The sequence below is a fragment of the Paralichthys olivaceus genome, chromosome 17 (assembly GCF_024713975.1).
Source record: "Paralichthys olivaceus isolate ysfri-2021 chromosome 17, ASM2471397v2, whole genome shotgun sequence".
Taxonomy (NCBI): Eukaryota; Metazoa; Chordata; class Actinopteri; order Pleuronectiformes; family Paralichthyidae; genus Paralichthys; species Paralichthys olivaceus.
This window is the reverse complement of record NC_091109.1, coordinates 8,860,668-8,888,422: the sequence shown is the minus strand read 5'-3', so window position 1 is coordinate 8,888,422 and position 27,755 is coordinate 8,860,668. Positions and strand designations below refer to the sequence as shown.

Below are 27,755 nucleotides of genomic sequence, written 5' to 3'. Positions count from 1 at the left end.
TTTGATTTGAGTTTTTTATTTGTGACCGGAAATAGTATCTACAGTAAATAACTGAGTGAGCAGATGATAAAATGATCCATCAGGATGTGATGATGTGAGCCGGGAATGGTTGCGTTTCCTTTAGACAGTGATGAATGCTCACTAACACACACACAAAGTCAAACACACAGACATCTCCACACTTCTCAGATGACAGAATGTAATGGAGTTCAACAGGGAGGCCTGGTTTCTTAGCAGGGAGCGCTCAGGTGGGCGGGTTTGTCTGTTGAGTGGAAACACCTAAAGGCCTTGTGATGAATCTTGGCACATATGAGCATTTGTTTTAATTGCCTTTAGGGTTTTGAATCATTGTTGATGCACCTCATGACCCCTGGTCTGGACTGAAGCTCCTGTTTGTAAGTCCATTAAAATAAAACATGCTACTGAAGACTCAGAGAATTGGAAAAGTAAAGGGAAGATGTAGTTCATGCTTTAGATGCTTTACATTATTCCAGGGTTAGAGTTGGTGCTCTGCTTGATTCCTTTAATTTACACTTCCATTACTTTAATTGTTTATGACACACGTTATGTTATTAAGTGTCTTTTTAACAAATAGAAATATAATACAGAATGCCAATACGCAAAGTCCAGATATGGGAAGGGAAAAATGGTAATGGAAAATCTCTATCACATTGGGGAGTGATCATATGGTGAGAGTCTTACTGCTCCCCACTTTCCTGAGGAAAACCCTGCGAAACACAGACTCTGGATCAGAGAAACAGGAGGCAGCAGACAACACATGTCTGTCGCTTTGCTAAAACATTCATGAGGAGTTCAGCTCAGATACACTGCATCACAAAACTGTCTGTGAGTGTTTGCTTTCTTCATGTAAAGATGGAGAGAAACAATGTTAAGAGAGACTTGATATTTAATCAGTTTCAGTGAGGAGTTCCTGCTTCTACAGACAGCAGATGATGTGAGAGCTGGCTAACACATACCGACGTCTGACGCTGTGCAAGAACATGGAAAATCTGTGCTAGGTTTGGCTTTGCCGGGTGAGGACTGTGGACCAGAGAATTAACCACAAAAGTGTGCACGATAAGTTCAATTCCATTCTGAGGAACTTTGAAGAGGCAGTGCAGATACAGTAAACAGCACGGACAGAGTATGACTGTACAGAATGAGGTCTCAATGTCATCTCATAGTTACTTTGTTTCCACTGAGAACCCCTCTTTGTGAGTATTAACAGTGATTTATTCAACAGTATGTGATAAGTTACACTGAACTATACAACAGTCTACTGGGGCTCAGGTAGTCACACGTGAAAATCAAGTCCAAAAATACACAAATTATAGTGTTGCCTTGTCTTTGGATTATTCACCTGTGGTTTTTTTCTTTCTTTTCCAATGGCAACAGTCTGTTCAGTGGCTCAACAGACAGATCCAACTTGCAGAACCAATATTAAGTCCAGATTTGGTCTCTTTTTCATCCTCCCACGCCATCATGTGGTATCATGTTCAAATATTTAACGAGCATCCTCTAAGAGTCTTCTGTCCAAAAGTTTTCAGTTGCTGCCTCTGATGCTCGGTGGATACTTTGGCCTTCAACAATGATACAGTGCTCCGACAAGAATCTGACAAGAGCTCCACGGTCCAGATCCATGAGCTGAAAAATCCAATGCCCCAAGATTTGGTCAATTGTCCTGCTGGTCAAGTTCCCGAAAGAGTGACAATAACATCAAACCACAAACATCCTCTGTGGGACACATTCACCACATTTTAAAGGAGAGTTCCCAGCATGCAGTGCATTTAAGAAATGTAGTAAACCAGAACACCCAAGTAAAAAAATTGGTGGGATATTTTTGGAAATAAAAGAAGATTGATACCACTTAAGTGTGTGTGATAAAAGGGTAGCTGGATCCAATAGGTGAATAGATGGCAAGCTAAACAGCGAGCTAAAGCTATAGACTGATAACACTGATAAAGAGCTCACTTGGCTTTTTCTGTCAATGACACGCTGGCAAACAGCGAGTTGGCAGATTTTTGGACAAAGCCAATTTAGCTTATGCTTAGCTAAACTGCCGTTGGTACTATCCTTATATATAGCAGACTGGTGATATCCATTTTCTTTTATGTCAGTTTGTGTACAACTCAACTAAAAACAACAAATGTTTTGATTGATACATTTCTGTCCAAACCCGACCAAGCCTGAAGAAAAATAATTAAGCGCAACCTGAACCCAATAGGCATTGAGTTTTTTGTGTCAGAACCTGTCCCCGATCACAAGCACATGCAGCGTGAAAAAAATCTGGTTAGATCAAGATAGCCCACACAGCATGATCCGGCCCAATATCAAATATCATTTCACTATTGAGTCCCGACAGGCTTGGGTTAGGTATCCATACCCTACCTGCAGACTCACAGCTGTTGGTGCAGGTTAGTGACAGATCCAGGTCTGGTTTAATAGAGAAACAAGTTTACACTGACTTCAGATACAACCTGTTTATTTACGACCATCTTTCACTGACCTTAACCAAAGTGCTGTGGTTGTGTAAACCACAGACATGAGTCCAGGTATTCAAAATATGTTGAAGCAATTGAGTTGTATAGAAACAGAGTTGAAAGGAGACAATATTGTTTGTTTGAACTCTAAGATATTTTTTAAAATACACAAACCAGTTTTATAAAATAAACAGGGGATGCTCTCCTTGTTTCTGTGGGATGTGGTGGTTTGCAGAGCCACTTATGGAACATTTGACAAACTGACCAAACATGCACTCCTATATTGTGCACAGTTTGCTGTGCTGTTTCAGCAAAGATGATGGGACCGGGAACTCAGTCCTTCTCCATTCTCCTCTTCCCCCTAGGCCAGGTTATCGCTCCTCTTACTGCACCACACCACCAGGGCGATCATGGCCATGGTGAGGAACACAGGGATGAGGATGAGGGCGGTGAGCGTGTCCTCCGGCGGGTCCACCCAAATCGCCCCATTCATGGTGCAGTTGGAGAAAAAGTGCTTGTGTATCTGGATGAAGTAGCTCTCCACCACCAGATTGGGCCAGTAGCAGTGGACGATGTGGGACTGTTTCTCTGTGCACATGGTGAAGAGGTGGTACTCACTGGGGAGGAAGAGGGGAAGAGGAGAAGGAAAGGATTAGAACAACTGATGAAGGTATGAAAGTACTGGAAGGCATATCATAGTGAAAGGTGGACAGTTTCCCACCCATAGAGGCTCAACATGACCTCACCTATTGTACACCTTGTTCTCTGAAGGGCACACAACTATTAAAAAAAAAACACTATGGATTAACTGGTATTATTCAGAGCATTGACAGTTCAGTACGTAATCCGTGACTGCAGCTGGGCATATTCCGCCTTTCCCTCCTTTTTCCACCTACTACGCTCCTGTGTTCCAGAAAGCATCGAGGGCCACTCACAGCCTTTGTGGAGCTTTCAGGCTTAGAGTTCTGCTTTGATGAATCCATTCAGTCAGCCCTAATTCCTCTTCCTGCTCCCTGAATTCTGAGTCGAACAGGTCCAGCTTCTTTTGTTATGACATCCATGAGTCTGTATTCTCACAGCTTCATTCAAAGTGTCAAACTTATACTATCTGCCCACAATGGCTCCAAATCTGAAGATGAAATGTCCTCGTCATTTGGACCTGAGGCGGTGCTGTGACTCTACAGCTTTATCCTTCTTACTATGTTTTTGTTTGAAGACAGTGTTTTCCAACTAAAATGATCTCGGTACACATGAGCGTTTTGTATTCAGGATGCACTTGGTTGTTTGTTGCAGAAAGAGCTACGCTACAGACGAGCAGCTGCAATGTCTAAAACTAAAATGCATTTTTACTGCCCAGCAGGGACAGCATAACTGATTATCCATGTTGTCTTCTATACTGGTTGTCAAGGCTAATGGCGGTTGTTTTCCAAAGTAAGGGGCCATGTGATAGGAGTCAAATCAGCGTGACCATAAAGCATCAGCAAGCAGTTGTGTGTTTCTGCCGCATTATTTCCAAACATCTGTGTTTCTGCCCGTCCAAACTAAAACTTTGCCCCTGACTAGAACGGGGCCAGTAGCATTTCCATACATTTTAGCAGCTCTAAAACTCCAGAGTAGTGTTGACAGCAGGCAAATCTGTAGCAGAGATGATGCGTGTTTAAAAAACTAAGGAGCTGTGTGAATGTGACCAACAATGGAGGCACAGCTGTGAATGCACTGGACTGAGTGCTTTCATTTTCAAAGCGCCTGGACAATGTGTTTTTCTCTTGTCATGGCTCAGCCGTCTCAGACAATGTTCAAGTCTTTACAAGGACATTTTTTCATTACTTCCCACATTGACACTCTCATATATTTCTAACTACAGATTGAAAATACACGACTTGTGGGACTGGTGCCGATCTACTCATCTAACTCTCTGCAGGAAACTAAATTAACTGTATCTTTATTACTTCAACACACTTAAAAGATGGCAATCTGCTAATTACTTTTCAATGCTACCGTCCTTTAAAGGGAATACTGTAATTACATATCATCATGTGGAGGAGCTGATGCTTTTAACATGCAGGGAGGGTTCATCAGTTTCTTCAGCTCTGAACAGTGACTGTAGATTTTCCTGTTGAGCTGCAGAACAGCCCCAAAGAGCTCAGGGAGGCAGACGCCTGAGAGGCCACACAAAGGTTTAATAGATGTCTGTGTTTTTTTATGGCTGAAAAAAAAACATACAAACATAAACATCAATCCCCAAGACACAAGATAACATCTAGAACACGCTGTAAAACCGCTGTAGGATATTTTCTACCAGTCATGAGACTGCAATCATTTACGTGTGTGTGTGTTCCTGGTGTTCTGTTTGTCCCTGGTCCTCACCCGTCGTCTGCCCGATCACTCTTCAGTGAGGTGCACATCTGTCCGAGTGATGAAGTGCTGATGAAGCTGCTGTGGGACTGCTGCAGCCTCCGCTTTTATCATGTGTTGCTGTTGTATTCTGACCTTGTGTCTTAATGGTAATCAAGCTCAATCAGTTGGTTTTTGTAAAGGTGTTTGGACAGTGTGTGTGTTTGTGTGTCACATTATTGGGACTTCTTCCTTAGGGACATAAAGCCATCATTATTTAAAGGTTAGAGTAAAGGTCTTTGCCTTCACCAAGTCCGTATTTTTTCTTTGAGTTTTTTTAATTGTCACGCACAGAAACCTTGCAGTCAGATTCATTTTATTACAAGATAAGATGAGATAATCCTTTATTACAATTCACAATGGGAAAATTATTCTATTTGTTCTGAAAATTCATAATAGGAGATAAAGTTGAGTTGAGCAGGGAGGATGATTTTGTGGTATTTTCATATTGGGTCCATCCAAACCTGAAAACAGCTCAAACAACTGCCTGGAAAAATCTGTTCCAAAGACTTTAATGACGTCAAGTTGGTGTGTAAACGTCACACAATTTGTATTTATTTAGAAACAATTTCGGATGCTGTTTGCGTGGCAGTGTCTTATTCAGACTATTATTTGAATCTGGTTCATATCAGAAGATTGGTGTCCATGTAAACCTGTCTGTTTGGGCAGCAGTGGTGGTGAAAGAGAAAAAAAAAAAGGGCAGAGAAAGAGAAATAAAAAATGTATGTGCGAGAGTTTTAAGGCGGATGTGATGAGATGCAGCCTGCAGGGCTGAGGGAATGACACACTTCTGAGGTTATTACCCAGATGTTACAGGGTTTCAAACTGTCATCCACACATGATATCCCTGTGGGAGGGTAAAAATAGCTGAACCAGGTTCACAGTGGATGTGTGAATGTGACCACACAAACACGACCACATTACACAGTCTAGGAGCAGATACAGACGCTGCTGATCACCAGCGGGCCAGTGAGCAGTGCACTGCATATTAAAAAGTAATGTTTCCCTTTGCATGTTGTTTCATATCCTCCCCTGAGATATTAAACCTCCCTGTGAAAGCATGACTGATAAAATGAGCTGGATGTTTGCAGGCCACACAATCATAGCATGTGTCATGATGAGAAACCACAGCATGTTCAGTTTTCTAAAGGTGGTTGCCTGCAGCTGTGGTCATGTGGGAACTGTTGGGTTTCTCTATATTAAATACGATTTTACGGTCTTGACCTTCTATGTAAAGTGCCTAGAGACAATGTATATTATGATTTGGCATTATACAAATAAAACTGAATTGAACCTCCAGACACACATCTTAGGGAGGATGGATCCCATGTTGACATTAACTGGTGTAAATATGTGTCTGAGCCTAGAGCCTACACCCACACACACACCCACACACACCCACACCCACACAATCGCAAAGACAATCCTGCTTCTGGCCATTGGCAGGTTTTCTTTTGCTCAACTTCTGAGACTGAGTCTGTTAACTAGGATATCTGAAAATAATTAAGTTTTACATGTGGGAGATTATGAAAATCAAAAGAATATTTCAAAAATGTTGAGCACATTTGTATCATGCTCCCAGCAAAGAAAATATTCAAGAACACAACTCTGTGTCTGACCCCCAAAGTCCCTTGAAACATTCCTGCCAGCTTCCAGTCTTCATGCTGTACTAAGCTAAGGGAACACAGCACAAGTGCATTTATTTGATGTGTACTTTGACTCTGTCGGTTGGCCCACGTCTTATCTGCTAACATGGAGGAGGTGGGGTTTATGACCTATCCTGGAGCCAGCCACCAGGAGGCCATCAGGACACTATGGCTTTATATTTGGGGAGCAGTCACACAGTCTATGTGTCAAATAGCTTGGACTTGACCTCTTAATAAACATAAGATAAATCAAAGTGCAATACACTATTCACTATCACATTACTATCTGCATAATGAGCCCTTTAAATAACTCTTCCTATGTTGTCAGACAGAACACAACGTGAACTTATCAGGTACCACTTCATTAGAAATTGTCTGTGGGGAACAAACCCTGCATTTCCAAACAGAATTAGATGTAATTATGCTCATTTGGCTCTTTATCGACTTGTGTCACAGACGTACACAGATCGTATGGAGCACATAATCCACTTAACATAAAGTTTGCTCATCTGAATGTTCAATTATGTGTCTTCAGAGCAGCATCTGGTCCACACAGGGACCGACCACAATTCATAACACTAAATATATTATGGCATTATATATTATTACAAGGTCCAGGATTGACTAGCCCCATCACTGTTTCCCTGTTTGGGACTGCACAACAGTCAGTCAGGCAGGAAATCAATATGTTATTAGACGTAAATGATTGAAGTGTGTAAATGACACACACACACTCAGTGAGTGGTCTGTATACACCCCTCTCTGTGTTCCAAGAAGCTGCTATCAGAAGGAGGGGGCGCCGCAGGGGTCACTGCTGGTGGCCCCTCGCTCTGCACGCTCAGGCTACATCTATAGTCGTCAAACGATTGCAAATCGTTTGACCACTCACATACACTGGGCATGTGTGTGCCGGTGTGCACTGGAATTACTCTAATGATGGTCTACGCTTGTATCACTGTAGAATGCAGAATTTAACTGCACAACATCTGTTAGCAAAAACAACAGGGTCTGCAATACTAGTAGTTTAATATCCATAGTTGTTTCCTTCCAAAAGGTGGGTCATGATAGGAGCCTGACGAATTAGCGAAGACTATGTACTGTACATCCAATCAGCAAGCAGTTAAGAGTGTCTACATCATCATTTTCAAACATCTTCTCAGTTTTAGTAGCTCTCAAACTCTGCGGTAGTGTAATGTTAGATTGGTAGTGTGGATGTAGCCTTAGTGTGTCCTCCACATACGTGTGAATGAGCCATCGTACACAAAACACCTGGATGAAAACATCAGAGTTTGTAGACGATGAAACCTGCTGATAAATGTTCTCATCGTCTATATCTGAGACATCACTGACAGAGCAGATTCTGATTTTAAATTTTCTTTATCCACTTTCTTGGAATATCGCTACAAACAGAGCATTCCACCAGCCACCCTGCACTCAGGTAATCATTTATAGGCCTGATGAGTCCTGTGTTATGTCATGAAAAGTGACAGAGCACTGAACTACAGTCACACACTTGATCACAAACATGTCAGCTCTCTGGTCCAATTTTTTTTTTTTTCAATCCTATTTTAAAAGATATTATAGATTTTCATAGGGAAGCTGAGCCGACGTTAGCCAGGCAAACACTAAGACCAAAATCAAACTGGACTTGGAAGACTTTCCCTGAGTGGCGTCAGAAAAGAGCAGATATTCAGGCCAGACTTCCAAGTGTAGCTCTAGCTGCATAATATCTGTGGGAGTTGTTTTGATGTGCGTCTGAATAAATGATTTATTTCATACTGTGTAAAGAGAGAGAAAAGAGAGGGATAGCCCTGGAAAGAACCCTTATTTCACAAGTTAAACCTGAGGGCGATTGTGAGAGTGAGTCACTGCAGTAGTCGGCAGCTGAGCTGTTTGTGGGAGATGGTGCAAATGAACATGTGCTGGTAACTAATGGACAGAACATTATGTTAGGAGCAGTGACGGCTTTGAGTCTTGGTCATTTTAGTGACAGCGTGCAGGATAACAGTTGGGCCACACTGGGTGCATGTGCAGTGTGTGGCGGCTGCATCGCTGATCTGCTGCATCTGTTGTTCACACAGGGAGCGTGTTATCTGCGATGTGGAGCTGCTACATGAAGTTTCTGGTGTGAATACTGTATATTTATGCGTTTGTGACATTTGAGAGATTGACATAAATTATTAGTTGAACTGCGCAGTATGTAGGGAAAATCTGTGACACCCAGACTCTCATTCGGGCAGTCCAGTCGCTCTAACCTGATAACATGGGTGGCGAAATGAAAAGACATTCCGTGATGCTCACACGCCACTCATGCATCCAATGTGGCCCGAAACAGGAAACTAGTGGATTGAGTAAGTGAGTGGGCGACTCAGCTGTCAGGGCATATGGAGGCATGCTGAGCAGTATAAACTCTGTATGGTTTTGCGATAAATTATGAAATTTGTGCAGAAATGATTTGCTGACACAAACAGTGATATAACCACCTGAACTCCAGCCCGACCCATTTCATAACACGTCTCAGTGTATTCTCAGGGATCCATTAGAGTTTCTTTGCTAAGCCAATCAGGGCCTTTGCTGATGAGTAGTGGGCGGTTTCTTTCACCTGGCAGCAAAATCTGATCGAGTCTGGCTGACACAGATAAATATGTTATTTGATAAAAGTAATGACGTTCAAAACCAAATGAAGCTGTGTCTCATATTAGTAAGAAACAGTGTGTTGCTGGGAAGCAGCATGAAGCTCTGATGGAAAACAAAAAAAACCTAAAACACAGCTCGTTCATGACCAGAGGATGAATCAGGTGATTCTTCCATTTCCCAGAATCACAGAATTTTCCACTAAATCTGTGACTCAGATGTTATTTTAAACGTGGATTTGAATCTCCCATGTGAATGTTATAGTGCAAGAAACTGGTCTCATGGCTCTTGTCCTGCTCATTGTGGTTCTGTAGTCAATGGAGAGATTAAAAAAGAAATGAGCATGGGAGGCCAGAGGTGAGAAGGAGGAATGAGGATAAAAGCTTAAGATGGAAACAGTCGGGAGGTCGAGAGCCCAGATGCTTCTTGAAAACAGCTACACCCAGCTGTGTGACCACAGCCGCAGCTGTTCCCCCAGCAGCATGGGGCTGACAGGGATTACAGTTCCCTCTTAACCTATTGGAGGGATGACCCCTTTAACTAAAACTATAAATATAGATGTGTCAAACAGGAAGACAACAGTGCTTGAGAAAGCAGGAGATAAAGTTAAGAGCCCATGATGTGGATGGATTTTCAGTGTCCACATGTCTTGTCTCTCTCAAAGTTGGCCTCATGTTTGCTCTGTAGCTGCTTCCAGTGTCATTTCCTGTCATGTTCCTGATCAGTTCACACTTCAATCACTGTCAAAATAAAGCTGCACTGGGCACAGGTTTCATTTTTTCTCAAATATCCTGTGAGTGGAAGAAATTCTCTGATGCTTTTGTCACGATGGTGGCCTGTGTAAACGCTGGGGGGCTACTTCAGAATGCTTCCTTGTCATTCGTGAGTCCTGCTCACACAGATCTACAATATACTGTCACTTTTTATTGTTTGTGTGCAGAAGTTTTTACAAACAGTCTATGCTGCAGAGTGAAGTTGGATAAATCTGTGTTCATCCATCCTGGTTTTTCTGTCATGAAGATCTTAAAGTCAGATTTTCACTAAATGAAACTGAATTTGCTGAATATGCAGAGCAAGGTGTGTTGAGAATGCATTTTGAGAATGGTGTCAAATTTGATGAAGCAGGCTGGTGACAGGCAAACAAGCAAAACTCAAAACACTACAGAAGCAAAAGGAGCAAACAACAAGTAAAACTGAAGCACAAGGAAGTGTGGGGATGTCAAGAGAAGAAATGGACAGAGCAGAGTGAGGCGCACAGAGACTTTATATACAAGGGAGATGATTGAACTCAGGTGATACACATTAGAGAAGGTGCAGACAATCACCAAGGAGGGAAACCACACAAAGAGACACACAAGGAAAGAAGCTTCAGAGCAAAAACAAGAACTAACAAATAACAAAATCAAAATGCAAACAACTAAGAATGAAATCCAAGAACCAAACACAACGACAATTAGGATTTAAAAAAAACAGATCAGTATCACTCTGACCTCCTCCAAAGCAAATCTCATAGAAGCAGGTGGAGTCAAATAAAAAAATAAGATGCAGATTTTATGACTCATTTAACGGCATTAACTTTAATATTAACATGCATGAAGTCTTTGCAGAATTCGATGTTGCATGTTTGTACAATCTCACCATACACGTAAAAGAAATTTAGGATGACAATTCAAACATGTTCTTGCATGAGGCTCTAAGAGTCCACTAAGAGTCCACCTGCCGAGTCCCACTAAACATTCAGACAGCACTTTAAAACAGAAAACTCTCTCCCTGGTAACATTAACAATGGTTCTGTTAAGTTCCAGATACTAATTTCATTATTTGCACCAGTGCCTCTACTATAGCATATCAAAATGTGTACAAGACGCTAAAACACGCCTCACAGTTCTATAGACACAGATGGGATACACTCCCGCACTGATGCATGACTAATAATTAAATGAAGCCGCAAACTGTAATGCCGTTCGTACCTGATGAAGTACGTGAGGTTACACCAGTACTGTGGTTCTATGTGAGCCATGTCACGCTTGAAGTTCTCCCCGCAGAACTCCACCTCCCACTGCAGACGGGACTCGTTGCAGGCCTTCTTCGGCCAGGGTGGGGTGGACTCCGTGGTGAAGCTGTCGGCTGCTGAGAGAACAAGGGCAGAGGACACTAGGTCACGTGTGCTGTTTAGGTTCTGTCTGTGGATGGATGGATGGATGGATCAATGTGCTTACCTGACAGCCCTCTCATCATCCAGACATTGACTGTAAAGAAACAACAGAGAGCAGTTAGAGTGGTTCCATCCTTTCACATTTGAAGCTGCAGATCTTTTAATGTTGTAACTTCCACAAACATTTAAATAATGATGTTGAGGACCACAGTCCACTGCCCCGGGCCGGATCATTACTGAGAACTACTCTTTGACAAGTTCTCAAAGTGTCTTGTTGTGTGTTTGAACCAAAGACAGACTAGAAAAGCTCTGTTCATACAGAGCAGAATCTGTTGTCAGGCAGCAGACAATTACTGAGGATCGATAAATTCATCATTTGTGACATGAGCTGCATTTTCAATGTTCTGTGCATTTATGTTTATGTTCCTTCTTGAGAGAAGAAAAGATCACATCTAAAGAGAGGTATTCCAGTGATACCCTGTAAATACTAACCTGCATTCATCACACAGTTATATACTCTCCGCGCTCCCTGTTCTCTGATCCAAACTCTCATTTTTCAACAATGACCAAAGCTAAATGTGCTGCTGCACAGGAAGGTGTGTCTCCCTTTGAAGTGCCACACTTACAAAGCAGTTTGAAAGACACCCCGCAGGACGAAGACAAGCAAGTTAGCGTGCTAAATATAGACGCTTTCCTGTTTTAGCATGTGAGGATGTTTTGAAGTGGAGTGAGGGTGAGATTATTTCACTTGGTGTGTGTGAGAACAATCACTAGAGATGGTCTTATCTTATGTGTAACTGGCGCTCTAAAATAAAAAAAACTGTGAAGGTTATGCGTTTGTTGCGTGTTAGAAACGTTATCGTTGCGCCCACTCACTTGCAATACATTTTCCTTTTCCAGACTTCTCACATCGACTAACTCCATTTTATTCAGGGGTTTGCAGGACAACTTCAGGAAAATGTTCAGAGCAACTGATTTGGACATTCAGCTTCTTTTTTTTTAATTGTCCACAGTTCAGTGCATGAAGATCCAGATCAACGTAGTCCGCTTATAAATCCAATTGTTTTATGAATCTTTCTTTTTAATGTTAAACATATAATATTTTCTTTTTCTGGGTCCTACACTGATATCAACCTGGTTTTAAAAAAACAAAGCCCATCTTTTCAGAGAGGTTTTATCTGAGCCACATAGTGAGGACCAGAATAAAAATGATCATGACTCCATTCTGGGAACCATAATAAAGTCTGTCATTTAAGGTTCAGGTCAATATAGTTTTTAAAGGGCAAGAAATATCTTTCATAATTAGGCAGAGTGCTCTTGGATAGTGTTAGGAGCACTTATTTCAGCAAAGTATATGCAAAACACGGGAAAGAGATTGTGCTGTTGCCTCTGCCTGCTTCATCCATCTCGACCCCACTTAGGCAAAAATATACTATAAGGAAAAATCTAAGAATTTCTCTCAATGCTGTTAAAAGCTTTTCTATCTGAGACTTTTAAAGATGACAAGGAGCTGTCTGAAAACAAAAGAGGGGTCAGGAGGGGACAGTTGCCCTCAGATTTATAGAGCCGATTAGGAGACAGCTGAGGGCTCTGCCTGAGAATCCCTAGTCATGAGAGGTCACAAGGTCAAATCCATACTCGGCTTCTTTTTTGATCACCACCTCACCACATTAAATCCACTCTCAGCTCTCGCTTCAGAGGGGAGTTTGAGAGTTGGAAGACGCTCTGAGACAGAAAATCATTTTCTTATCCTCTCTGAGCAGTCAGAACAAGACAGATATGTCCTTTGTGTCGGCTGATCAATACAGCAAATCAAATATTGTGACAGATTTTCCGCAGCACTGTAAGAATTACACTCTCTGACTTCACATTTTGGCTTTCAGCCTTCTGTTTCCCACAGGTCTCCTCTTGCTTTCATTTCTCCTTAAAATAAGCCGCATACAAGCCAGTCCAAAAATAACATCTGCTGTATAAGATCCAACATAAATACATAAGCAGCAGGAATCAGTGAAAGCAAATATCCCTCACTCATCTTTTGATAACCAGCCACTTACTGTACGATAGCTAGAGCTCAGTGGGAGCACCCAGCAGCATTTTAAACCATATATCAGTATGTTAAATGGATTATTAGATGTGGGGGTAAAAGCTGATAGCTAACAGAAAAACCATGCTGTTGTTGGTTAAACTTATTTTGCTTGTTTAAATCATAGATGGAAAGATGACGACGCATTTCAGAAGTATCCCTGATACGAACACTGCCATCTTGCGCACTTGGAGCCAGAGTCTGCACAGTCTCATTTCCAAGGTCCCGCTGATATATGCTCTCGACAAATCATGAATCAGGGCCTGGTCATACATTTGCATAATGCGAAGCAAATATCTTGAGGTAGCCAAAGTTGAACTCCACACGACACCAGCCCGCTATTTGCTTTTTCCACAGGAAGCAACAGTAGGCAGAGTTTCTCCACTGTTTCATTTTTTCAGCATCGCATAACTTATTAATACTAAACTAAAGGAAAAATGTGCACTTGAGCATAAATTTCTGCAATAACAGTTCCCTAAAATGACAGAAATCGTTGAGAAAAAAATATTTTTGACGTGTATTTTAACTGAGTTTTGCCCATGTTTACTCCCATTTACTAACATGGAGGAGATGGGATTTATACCCTATACAGAAGTCAGTCCGGTGGCGATTGAGATGCAGTGCCTAGATTGTAATGAAAGGAGCTGGCTAGATCAGTGCTGGTATTAAAACATATCTATGCTGGGTGTGAGGCTTTCTACAGGTTTGTACTGACCACAAGTGTGTTCAAGATGACAACAACTTTTACAGGAATGTAGTGGATGATTTGACCTGGCTGTTTGTTGCTGAATCAATTAAGTTGCTCTGGATGCTGCTTCATGTCACATAAACTTAACAAACAGTGTATCTTATTGTTCTTATTAGTGACATGGTAACAACTGCTTATCGTCTATGTTATTAATAAACACAAGCAGGATGGAGGATGTGATGAAAATAACCTGGAACAAAAATCCAGCAGCAGGATCCCCCCCAGTATGAGCTCTGCATAACAGCAGGGGGAAGTCTGAAACTAAATCCGCTCCATCAGCTCTGTGTACTCAGGGGACACGGGTAGAAGTGGCATCAGGGGTAAGCGAGTGTGTGTGTGAGAGATTTTGTGGCATTATATTGTGATTCATGCCAAAGTATGAACTACAACCGCTTGGTGATCCTATGTGTGTCAAATCAGTATCCAACTCTGGATTTAGATGGCAGATAAAATATATGAGTGGTGGCTTGAAATGTATGAGGCAGAACTACTATCCAGCAGATTAACATCACGGTTCATTAGAGTGGTGTTTGTGTCCACCTGATCAAGTTGAGCATTCCATTTCTTTTAGCTCTATTTTTGGTCCCCATCTGACGATGGAAATATCTGGTGCTACAATGATCTCTGGACATTTTCCTGAAATGTTCAGGAGGGGCTATTCATAAGAACGCAGATGTCCTACTTTAATAATACAGCAGGAAGATGTCCAGAAAATTCACATCCATGCAAGTAGGCATGCCGAGGACGTTTCTAAAACTTTCAGAATGAAAAAGAGGTGCCATACACGTAGATGACGCCGGCAAAGATGTAACCCTGAAAAGACAATGAGATCCCTGAGCTTTTTGTCATATAGGCTGCCGGTGGTGTTGATGTGCTGTCAACAAAAACGGGATAAGTTATGTCCTGCCTCCTGCAGGCTGTACCTACCTGCCACCCCTCACCTCAATGTTTTGTTTTTTTCCTGTTGTTAAGAACCTTCTGACTCGGACAATCTTTTCACATATGCGTTCTTCATATGTGAAAGGTGAAAGAGTTCTTGTCTGAACCAGCAGCTGACTGTGTTTGTGCTGTTTGCTACTGAGCATGTAGTGGACAATGAGCAATTCTATCACAACACATATTACAACTCATCATTTAAGCCATGCTAATTTAGAAATATGAATTAGTCTAGCTTTATCATTTGAAAACAAAAAGTTCAGTATCTGTTCATATGGTCTATAGGGGCACAGAACCCTGCCGCTGCTCCAACTGTTATCATGCCTCTACAGAAGATAAATAGCAGCAGCAGTGCAATTCATCTGTGGCTGCCTCCACTAGACACTTCAAAGGCTGAGAGCTGCAGAATGTGGCAATTTCTTTTCAATTTACTGAAACCGTGAGTGCCAGTGGCTCTGAGTGAAAGCTCAACACAGGTGACTGACAGTCTATGTGCTTCACCTCTTAGAAAATGCAAATTGAACTTTTAAAAAGACTGCACTCAATCATTCACTCGCAGATTCTCATTTAAAATAACACACCAATCAAATCTCGGAGTACTACAGACAACGGAATTATCAACCCTCCTATTAGTCACACATGAATGGGCAGTTTTGCACCTATTGTCAACCCATTAATCGGGCTGCTAAGTTGGTCTTCACTGGGGTCCACAAAGCAAAAAAACAATGTTGGACAATGTGTCTCTATCTTCCCACTATCCAAAAATATAACCAAAATAACCTGGATACAAATAACTGCCATCCTGCACATTCTGAGCCAGAGTCTGTAGCGATTGGGGGAAGGAGCCATGGTAGCAAGGTCCCACTGATACATGCTCTTAACCAATCACAAGTCAGTCTCAACTGTCAATCATGATGTTTCAAACCTTTTGTATAGATAATAATATAAAATGAAAAACAAACAGTGTGATAAGAACTTTCTAAACTAATGGAAACCAACTTTGAGAAAACCTTTTTTTGCTCTGTATTTTGATGTCCCATCATTTAACATGGAGGATGTGGGATTTACATCAGGCTGGTCTTCACTGAGGTCACTCAGTAGAGCAGAAAAAGTTATGCTACTAAACGTTTCCCAGTCACACAGCTCTCCATCACATGATCAGATCAATTATGTTTTTTGAAAGAGGGACAGATCGCATGTCACCATCAGTTATTTTTAAACATCACAGCATGAGAGCGGAGTATCACACTCGCAAATTATCATGTTAATAGCTTTTTCAATGTAGTCTCCCTTGGCTTTGAATAAAGCTGCACGGCTGATGTCTGGTCAAATGGATCAGATAAATTTGATTCTGTGCTTTCACGTATGAAGGAGGGATTAATCCATAATGCAGAGTATTTTCAAAAGATTCTGTGTATGGGGGGTTTAAAATTAGAAAGACACTGACGAGCTGCAATTATTAGCCTCCGTCTGAAATCCACAAAAAACACATCTTCCACATTGAGCAGGATGTTGTTACCTATGAGCAGTCGCTTTAACCACCTTTCAGTCTCATCTGCAAACTGTCAAGTCACATGAACTGTAGCAATGCCTCTACATTAAAACAAGATTAAACCCTTGAATTATGCAGCGCCACACGGAGCTATTTTAAACCAGGAGAGAGTCCAATCAAGCAGTGTGTAGGTGTTCCATGCTGGTTGACAGCTTTTCCAGTCAAGAATCTGCTTAGTTGTCATGCACGCTGCCACACTGTCATCTATGGCCTGTTCATTTTGTGAGATAAATATACATGAGAGGATATGGAAGATGAGAGAAAGTAGATGAAGTACCAGCACTGTCTCAGCAGTTGAAGCCCAAAGGCAGAAGTGGCAGATTGGCGTCGCCATCCTTATGAGGACAGGGAGGTTAGAGACTTACAGTGAGCAGCGCAGGGGAGCGTTGGTAATAACGGTCAGATTAAATTACTGAGGGAAAAATTGGGGATTCAGCCATTTTCCTGCTGCAAATCAAATTATGGATTTTATGCCACAACAAAGAGTTTTGAAAGATTATCTTTACAATTCATCTATCATCAGAATATGAGGGAGCTCTTGCCAGACTCTGTATCTGAGCCTGCAGGAAAACTGTGTCTTTAAAATTCTAATCTGAGAAATTAAAAAGGACGTTATTCAGGTTCCACTTCCTCCTGCTGTTACATCTTTTGTCTGTTTGCACAGATAAACAGACCAAAGCCAAAGAAAGTCAGCTGAGGATTTCACATGCAGAGGGAGAGAAAGAGGAAAAAAGAGTGATGTAACAGAGGGAGAGGACGAGTGAAGAATGGTGAGCGAAATGCAAACCAGCCTCTTCAACATCAGAAGACAGATAATCCATGTATAAATTGACATGATTATCTACATAATGTTATTCTGTGCTTTTCTGTAGAAGAAAAAATAAACAAGTGTTTCCATATATAGTATTCTTAGCCCTGCTAGCAGCACGGCCCTGGGGATGGTCAAAATGGTCCATGTTTGATCTATTGGATGGATCCCCATGAACTTTGTCAAAATAGTCTCGATCCCCAGGGGACAAATCTTGTAGCTCCTCTGACTTTCAGCATAAGGCCAAAGTTTCCTTGATAATGTTATGACAACTCATATTGGCCTCAGTTGTACAAAGTATGTATTCTAATCAGCAAATGTTTGCATGCTGACATGCTGATTGGTCAGCATGCTAGCACTGTCACTATAAGTACTTTGGCTCTTTTCTTAGAGAAGCATTTTGCCTCTGCTAGGATGGCTATAGACTCTTTATCCTCTCTTTCCTGGCTCAAACCTTTTTTTCTCTTCTTTAACCAAGGGTCACTGCAACAATGTGTAATAAAGGAGCAGAGTCTGATTCCCAAGCTGTTCAACTGTTACAAAAGTCTTGGACAAACCCATAAAAAAGAGCCACAGTCCAGTGTGTCAGTAACATCATACTCTTATAAGAAGAGTAGAGATCATCTTCAACGATACTGAGCAAACTGAGAACATATGAGGTGAATCGAGCAAAAGATGTATGTGTCTGAATCGATTTCAGGAAATGACACTCAGTGATCATGACCTCCCTCCTTGCTACTCTGAAGATCATTGTTTCATACGCCGCCCCCTGTGTTCACTTTCTGCAGAAAAACAAGCAGGCTGCATTGCTGAGAAGGAAATTCGGGTTTGTTTGCATTGCAGGAATGACACTGAACCAGGCCAGAAGGAAGCAAAGGGGCAGAATGGAGGACTTATTTTAGAATAGAGGTCAACATTTAAATGTCAACCAATGACTGGCTATTTTTTGGAGAATTCATAGTAAACAATAATAAATCCACTTGAAGAAGCTGTAGTCAGCTGGAGTAATTAAGTTTAGAGTAACTTGAAAGAAAAAAACACCCAAAGTGACCAGAATGAAAATGAAAATAGTGGTCTACTTTTTTTCAGTGTATTAAATTATTCCTTCGTCACTTGTTGTTGTTTCTGCTCTAATATGCAGGGAAATTCACAGCTCCTCAAACAATGACTGAGGTAATCAAACTGAGGTCAGTGAAGCGGAGAGCTGAAGGGAGGGGGGGGGGGGGTGCTCTTAGAGAATATTTACACTGAGGCCTTGCAACAAGCAGTACAAACCTAACCTTAAGTTAATGACAGAACGGGAAGTGAGATGTGTGGTGTCGTACATAAAACGGATACATGTGTGAGTTTTGTCCCGTAATGAATATGGCCTTTATTTAGTCTCAAAATTTGCACTTGTAAAAATCATCCACCTTCCCAACATTCACCTGACGGCTCTGATGAGGGTTATAGGTATTTGCTCCTCACTCCCATCATATCTATGTTATCATATTGGGGAAAGTGATTAAGTCGGAGCCTCGACACCAAACACTAACCTGCTCTACTGTTGCAATAAACATTTGAATGTGAGTTGTCTGACTGAACTGCAGTTCCGCAAGCACGGTGTGAGATGAGCAAGCCCGCCCTTGACTAATAAACTGGAATATGAAATGAATGTGGTGCTGTTGAATTGATGCTGAATCTTCCAAATTGAGTTTGGATGGAGATTAAACACGAGCGTTGAAAGCAGACGCTGTAGTTCGACCTTCCAGCTGTTATAACTCAGTGACCGCCTGTCCATCATCCGTGTTATCAGCAGAGTTGTCTCTGACAGGAAGATGAAGGCAGAGGTGAAAATAAGTGGCCACCGTCGTGTCCTCGTCTGCCAACAGAGCACAGGGAGGATGTTGTTGTGATAGAAATGCTGACCTGCGAAGAAAGATCAGGCTGCGTCACAAAATTTACAAATTCTAGAGCAGGGCGCAGGTCTGAAGAAGAGAGGAGAAAGAAGTGTCTTGTGTTGTGATGACTCCTGCTTCACTGTGCAACAGCAAATAAAACTAAATCTGTAATAACTCAAGTGTTGAATAAATTATTAAGCCATGACACTAGAACATATTGTCCCTGTAGTAACTCATTTACACCTACTGAAGACAATGCAGTGCCAGTGTGTTTGTGCTGAAACTTCTGATTCAATTCAGAAAAAAAGGGTTGAGAAGAAAATGCTGTGTTTGCAATCTTTGAATTTGATTTAAAAAGGCTTTACAAGAAAGTTTGGGAGGCTTGCATTAGGTTTTTCATTTGCATGTTATTTTGTCTTGGAGTTTTCCTTTAGCACTCTCAGTGTTTCTCCAACACAGATTCAGCTTTAAATCTGTCAGTGTTCTCCTGATGTTTTAGTTTCTTTTCCATGTTTGAAACCTTGTTAGCAGTGATGTGACATCTGGCACATGGGAATGTTGAAACTTGAGTCTTCATTTTGAAACTTTTTGCAGACTGTCTGGTCTGAAACATACAGTCTGATCTTGGGGGCAGGGACATTTGATCTTGATCCAGTGATTGCTCTCAGTTGAGGTACAGTCCACTCGCATGTTTTATTTATCAGGTTAGGGTAGATTTGATAGACTGACAGACACAATGCACAGTTCACTTCTCCAGGCAGCAACTGGCACAATGGCCCCTGGCCTCCCGTTAATGGATAGTGACACGGCGTCAACCTTTATAGTCAATCAAACGTATCTTTGCTGATGTCCCCCCCCCGGATGTTTCTTTCCTCCACTGACACCAAGTGTTTGCAGACTGTGGGAGCTGCTGGGTTTCTCTCTATAATATAATTAAGTGCATTGAGATGATGCACAGTATGTTCTGATTTGTTGCCATATAAATAAAACTGAATTGTAATGACTGAAAGCTTCCCATCTGCAAATCCCTGTGCCCGCTGTAAAATCTGAACCTGACACAGATTTCCCGTCTTTAACCCGTCTCTGACTTTCCTCTTTCCTCCAGATGTCTGCGAGTCAGTGTTGCTCCATTCAGGAATCTTCACGCACTGATTACAAACTTGGGTCACACGTCGTGTTTTTACGTCACAGACTTGTGAAAGAAGTCTGTCTGGATTCTAGAGCACTGCTGCTGAGAGAGCACGTTTAAAGCAGCCATGGGCAGCAGCTGTCAGCAGCTACCTCTGCCAGCATGAAAAAAAGCTTGAGATGTTTATCACAGATCTGAAAATGCAGACAGCCAAGGAGAGGAAGACCTGCCACTCACATTGTGTGACAATGTCCTCGTACTGGTTTGGAGGGTATTTTTAGCGGCAGACAAAATAGTTCGCTCATGAAAACAGTACTGTGGGACTCGAGGGAGAAAAGGTGCAGTGATCGACTGCCGGGTGATTCTTTTTCACCAGCCAACTGTTGTTTCTCAGTCTCGACCCACGTAATGTGCTTTGAGACAATGATTTGGTGCTTTATAAATTAAACTACAGCAAAAGGCAGCTCTGGAAGGTAAATATTTCACTGGAGGCCAAATTTTTGTGTTCATGTATCCACTAATTATCTTTCAATCCAAAAAAAGGTCTCTCGAGGATAAAACAGAACATCACGACTCCACCTGCAGTACAGAATATTTCCCCTTCTCCTAAGGCTGAGGAGAAGAATCCAGGCTGTTTCAATCAGAGGAGTCTTCCATTGAGGAGTGGAGGGTGGTTTTGGGGGTCAAGGAGGAAGGAGAGGAAGACGACACTGAGGAAAGACACATGTGCAAGACAAGAGGGGAACTCTGGGTACTTGGCAAACAAAAGCAGGAAAAAGAGCGAGGTGGGGGCGGTCAGTGCTGGACGACCGTGATGGAGTCAGACAAAAATAAATTACCACTGGCGGTGAAGATGAAGAGAGAAGCCATGACAGTGGAGAGAGATGCTCTCTCACAGGGAGGGGGCCAGGTCAGCCAGGGATCACAGGCTTAGATCGACAGCATGTAGCGGGTGATTGTGAGGCGCTGAAACGGGATAACGATAATATAAACGCAATCCATTTACCATGTGAAGAGGAAAATTGCAGCGCTGCTTTAAGGGAACAAGCCCCTGTGGAGAGAATCCATCTGTCTCTGAGCTATCATGGTTTGTTTGCTGCACTAAGCATCTCATGAACATTTTGTCTGTGCTGCGGCATCTAAACAAAACACTTTCATTTAAATGTTTTTTTTAGCATATATGCACACACAGTTGTGTGCTGACAAAGAGCAAGCAGCTATAATAATGCATTCCCAATCGTTCTTAATTGGCAAAGACAATCAGCTGGAATAACAGCATTAAAGAGGCAATGCAATTCAAGCTTTCATCAGTATTCCACCGCCTACTTCTCTCGAACTCCTTACAGGGATTTATTTCCTACACATAAAAGACAAAAAGCAGCCGAAAGCCAGTTTGCTTTGGCCTCACTTTTGCAAACCAAAAAACAAGCTTGTGACATGGTTAGCAGTTGCTTGGCTACATAGAAGAAGACAGAGCTGTACATTTAAGAGGCTCTATCAAAAGGGTCACTTCTTCCTCGGATAAGTGAGCTGTTTAAATTCAGCCTGGCTCAGAGGCCGTTAAAGATAACTTACACCATGATGAAAAAAAGTTAGCAGCTGACCTTTATTTTTCTGCCTCCTTCAATCAATGACTCTGTGTACATGGACACCAATATCCCAGTATTAACCGTAATAAAGACAATAGTCTGAAAAAGATGTAGCCATGTAGCATTTCCTGATTACCATAACTCAAATAAAATCAGAATAGATCTCAGAATAAGATCATACTCAGAATAAGACAGAAATGAGTCACATCATGTTGACATTTACACATTTTAGTCGCATTATAACATCCTATTGGAGTTATCACAGCACATGTAAATAGGAATATGAATGGATTATTCTATTAGATCATGTAAACACCATAATGTCATATTTTGAACGAGGTCAATAGTTGGAATATTGGTGTCAATGTGATGAAAATCATTGACACACTTTTCCATAAAAGTCCAAAGCTGTAGTAGCTGTAGTACTGCAGCAGTAAACACTCCAGCACACTGAATGATGTTGCAACTACCCCCCCATACACACACACACACACACACACACACACACACGACAGACCATGTGTAATCGACATGTCAACTTGTTCTGACGATTAATTACAGCCCCATGCAGCAACAATCTGTGGGATCAACGCCAGCCGTGGAACTCATTACCACTCCAACTGTGGCCACATCAGGGATGCGATGGATACAAGGAGACGACTGACACAACACAACGTGAAGCGACTGTTTCAACCTCCTTGTTTCTATCAACGTCCTTTCAGTATCAGATCACACATGACTCACATGAAAGAACAAATGTCAACCAACATATAGCTTCTTTCACTGAACAATGATTTCATGAAAAAAGGTTTTTCTTCTTGTCGGTGCTGGGAGCAGCGGGGAGGACGCCGCCAACAAGCTGTGTAACTGTCAGTCTCAGAGACAGGAGGAGGAAGAGAGACGCACAGAAGAAAAGGGAGCGTTTGGTAATACTCTGAAACTCTGTTTCACGATACATATGAGTTGGGTCTGTATTCAGGGGCTGCATTTTAAAAGGATTGCGTCACAGAGGCTGGAATGGACCGTCCCATTTCAAAGGCTCCTTCAAATGCTCTTTTTTGTTATCATTATTATTATGGGATTACTACACTGTATTTGCACATTTGGCTATTTCTTTGGATCCACTAACATTTGATTTACGAATATTGTTAGCGTATGTTCCAAGAGGTTATGGGTCTCCTGGGTGATTATTTATCACCTATTTATTTATTTTTCCTTTCTCTTCCCTCTATGATTCTTTTTTTTTTTGTCCCTCGACGTGGGATACCATCCTCCTACATTGTGAAAAAAAATGGTTCACTGTTTATTGGGTTAAGCAGATGCTTTTTCTGACTTGAAACACGACCAACCATCCCTCTCTTAGACTGAAAGTAACAAATCAGAGGGTGATTTCAGTTTATTACGTTCTGGTTTTCTTTGAACACGTTTCGTCTTCCCAGTGAAGATCTGGACGGGGAACCTCTTTTAGATAATAGCTAACTCTAAAATAAACAAGAGACGTTTGATCGTGTGTAAAATGTTTTAAGAAGCTGGAATCAGTATTTACAGAGACTGATCATAAATGATTTCTTAATTGAGAAAAGGAGCCGGTAAGCTTGTTTTCTGAGTGGCTGAATGGAGCTGTAGGGCCACAGCTGTGACATATCAGATCCAGGGGATTCTCAACATCAACATCCTCCTCTCTACATAAAACAGAGCATATTACTCTGTTACTGTTCCCTTCTGGACATAAATAAATTTCTGATCTTTTGACACCATATGTGCCGGGTCGTAACCTGAGGTCCTCAGCGAAGGCCCTGCTCACGTCGAGCACCAGCCTTTTCTGTCAGGGCTCCAACTGTTTGAAACAATTACCCTGAGGAAATCATTTTATAAGGTTTTATCTTATCTTGTTTTTACTCATTTCTCATCTATAAAACCGTGCTCTAATGCTGTGTGATCTTCTAAATGCTTTTAATTGTTTCTTATTACTGCAGCAGCCTTTTTATTTGCTTTAATAGTAAATCTGAGCATCTTCAGACAGTACAAAACTAAGCTGCCAGAAAATGAACCAGAGTAAAGGGGTTGGACCACATCATCCTGGTTTTAGCCTTTTTACACTGGTTTCCGTTGTGTTTTAAAACTGACTTTAAGGTATTACGTATGAAACACTACACTACTACAGAGCTTTATAAATAAGAGCCTTCGAGGCTCTGGAACACCCAGCCTGAGGAAGCACAGCAGGCCGAGTCCTTTTATCGTGTCGTGTTCCCTCATTTGAGCTAATTGTAGTTTTCATTATTGAAATGGGTGGTCTTGCTTTAATTTGTGTGCTTTTATTTATTTATTTATTATTCTTTTACCTTTTTAATTTGTTTGTTTTTGTTATTTTTATGTATTTTCACTTGTGAGTCTTTTATTTGTGAAGCACTAACTTTGTGAAGAGAAGCGCTACATGAGCAACTGTTTCCTATTGTTTGCCTTCAATTTATCATTTTTAACTCATAAAGCAGTTAGTAACTGTGTTGCTATATAAATAAATGTAGTATTATTATTACTGTACTCTGTAAAATGGGAAAGGGATTCTGAAGTGTGGTGGATCCATCTCAGGTTTACCTCTCAAGCGGTTCGATGGGTAAACAGCCACATTCTGCCTCAGGATAAGAGTCTGAGTGAAAGTCTTTCCAAACTGCAGACCTTGAAATTGAAATGCTGTATCACCTGGCTCATGTGCCCGCTTGGGAGAAGGGTCCATATTTTAAATCAGTGTCAGACCAACACCCTTATCAACACATCTTGGAGTCTCTACATGTGCTCCTGCTCGGCTCAGTGTGTAAACCAGCATTGTTTCTGCTCTGCCGACCCTCCTCTCCACTGCTGATCACAGGACAAAACAGGGATTAAAGCCACACTAACATCACAGGGCAACACATCTCCAAGGCGTCAACACAAACATCTACGGATAAACCAGTGTGTGTCTGTTGGGGTCCGTTGGTCACAGCCTCACACCACATGAAACACCATTTCATACATGATTTAATCCGTGTAGCAACCACCAGCTAATGAGCCAGATCCAGAAATTCCCATTGGCCCTGATATAGGTCAGGTCTATCCACTGGAGCATGACATCTATGGTACAGTGTTCCTGCACTAACTGCATGTGCTGCTGGGAGATATGGTGGATGATCCTTGTACATCTTATAGCCATCGTTGTGCACATGCAGGGACACACACTGGGTGTACAGTTGTGTGCACTCATCCCATGAAACCTTTGAATGTGCAGGAACACCCTGGAGGGGATTGTTTAGTGCTGTGGTGACATGGGTTTATTCTGCAAAGAGGGCTCCAGAGTTTTATGTGATGCTGGGACATTTCTCCACATCACACACACACACACACACATACAGCACATCTCTGTTATTAACGAATAATAACTTGGATCAAACTCACCCAAAATCCCAACAACAAAAAGTTTTCTCAGCACTGCGCTCTCATGTGTATGATCCATCACGCTGTGACGATCCACTCGCACTTTGGAAGAAAACCTCAGCTGCTGCTGCTCCGGGAACACGCGCATTTGAAGCGAACCATGGTTACAATTATCCCCATCGCGCAGATCCGAGCGCGGAGTTCGCACAGAGAGGCCGGTAGAATGGAATGGAGGGAAAATAAAAGGGAGAAGAGAAGAGACTCCTGAAGAAATGTGATCCCATGCAGATCCTGTCCGGACTGTGCTCGGGATGATCTGAGGAGTCAGGACCACGCACTCTGTCCCGCATCCTCTGTGTGCAGGGGGGAGGAGAGGGAGGAGGAGAGGGAGGAGGAGAGGGAGGTTTTCCTCCCCAGCTCTGTCAACCACTGGATTAAATTCAATCACAAACTCCTGCTGGAGACAAGTTTTACACTGACACAGAAAACTGATGCAAATGATGAAGCTACATTTAAAGAACACGTTAATTTTCTGTGTGTGTGTGTGTGTGTGTGTGTGTGTGTGTGTGTGTGTGCATATATATTTGATTGCAGTAGAAGAACATTTGTTATGAAATTACATTTTTTATTCTGTAACAGCAGAACAACTGTAATAATTGCATGGGCTACAATCATTTTAAAATTCAAAATTATGTCTTTCTAAAAAGAAGGTGAATTAAAGTAAATAAATGCTGTTGAATTTTTCCTTTAATGTTTTTGGTTGTATATTCATTTGTTTTGCTGTCTTTCTATCTTTCACATGCACACAACCAATTTAACTGAAGTTCATTGTTTTATAATTACTAAAAGTTTTACATCTATGCTAAAATAGCATAGATTCCGTGATATTCTAATTATACATGTATCTGCCAGCCTCCATCACGTCGTAGTCTCGTGCAAATGTTTTTTTCTTTTCTATGGAACTACACTGACCTCATCTGGTTTCTTTTCACACTGCAGCAACAGCAGGAGACAGAGATCTGAGGCTGCAGTTGACAGATACCAATATTATTATGATTATTACTAATTAATCATTGAGTGTTGTTGTTGATCATGTTCACCCCTTTAGTACCACAGTTTACCATCTTCTAACAGCTACTTCCTGTGAGAACAATGGTAAGAACATCTCAGTGTTAGCGTGCTGTTCCTAATAAAGTGCACACTGAGTTTATTTTGACATGTTATGGGAAGGTTTATAGGTAAATAATCAGTTTACCATAAACTTGTGACAGTTTATGTGAAAATTGTGAATTGTTTGAATGATTATTCATCACATTTTTCTAGATTGGTGTGTTTTTTAAATAAATATCAGCCTATTAAACTCTGGATTCATGTGTCTTGTACATTTCTATGTGTAGTGTAGATCTTTGAATTGAGACAACAGAAACTAGTCCCCTGCAGAATCATTCTGCACATTTAGTTTTCACCTAATATTGAAACCTTTGAGATTATCTACAACAAGAGGAGTGTTGGTGCCAGGTGGTGCAGGAGGGTGTGGAAGTCAGATCGACACAAAAAAGCCTCTTACACTTTGCCCTGGTTTTTAGAGCTGAAGAGAAAACTGATGAAATGTGGAGTCAGTTCTGATACATTCTTGCACAGTTCCCTAGAGAATATAATCCCTCAGTAATCGGGCCAAACCTTCCTCAACAAGTCAATCATAGACTCTGTATATTTAGTTGCAGGAAACAGACGATCAGATACACAGACTTCATGCACTAATCATTATGTGTTGGAGGAATTGTCTATTTAAATACAGTTGAGGACATTTTTAAAATTCATTTTTTATGAGATTTCTGATCGTTGTTATCTGATCAGTTTTTGATGCCTAGTTTAATTATGGACTGAATATATGCACGACATGACAGCTCCTTAAATGTCAAATCATTTATTCTCAAAGATTGTGTCTGTCATTTTAGCTATCGTTCTTTGGTTTGGTCTTAAAGGGACAGTTCACAGAAAAATAAAGGCTAGAAATTTGGTGTAAATGATGCTGTTTCGAGTCGAATTTGACTGTCAGGCTTACGGACACTTGGATGACACCACGGGAGAAGTATGGAGAATTTATATTTTTGGTTGAAGAATTGGTCACCAGTTATTTCAATTGTATTGGATTTGGCTGCAACACTGTTTACCCCTAAAACACTTCACCCACCCCTATATCAGTAGTGGTGGTAATTTTCATTTTCAGGTGAACTATCCCTTAAATGCACACTTATTTAGTTTATTAAATTTGACTTGAATCAGGGTGAGTTTGTTATTTGTAAAGAATCT

At 41.4% G+C, this 27,755-nt stretch overlaps 1 protein-coding gene across 2 annotated transcripts; it reads right to left on the bottom strand.

The window, feature by feature from the left end:
- On the bottom strand, positions 1 to 25,819 carry LOC109629476 (receptor activity-modifying protein 3-like). 2 transcript variants are annotated; one of them, XM_069512917.1, is made up of 4 exons: positions 25,464 to 25,819; positions 11,374 to 11,403; positions 11,125 to 11,281; positions 1 to 3,097 (listed from the first exon to the last, which is right to left on the bottom strand). In XM_069512917.1, the coding sequence occupies exons 1-4, from the start codon at positions 25,588 to 25,590 to the stop codon at positions 2,842 to 2,844; spliced, it is 570 nt and encodes a 189-aa protein (XP_069369018.1). In that variant the 5' UTR covers positions 25,591 to 25,819; the 3' UTR covers positions 1 to 2,841. The 2 variants fall into 2 exon arrangements, with proteins under 2 accessions (XP_069369018.1, XP_019942764.2); XM_020087205.2 differs by having other exon boundaries at positions 11,125 to 11,284; positions 25,464 to 25,815.
- Between the last annotated feature and the right edge of the window lie 1,936 nt (positions 25,820 to 27,755).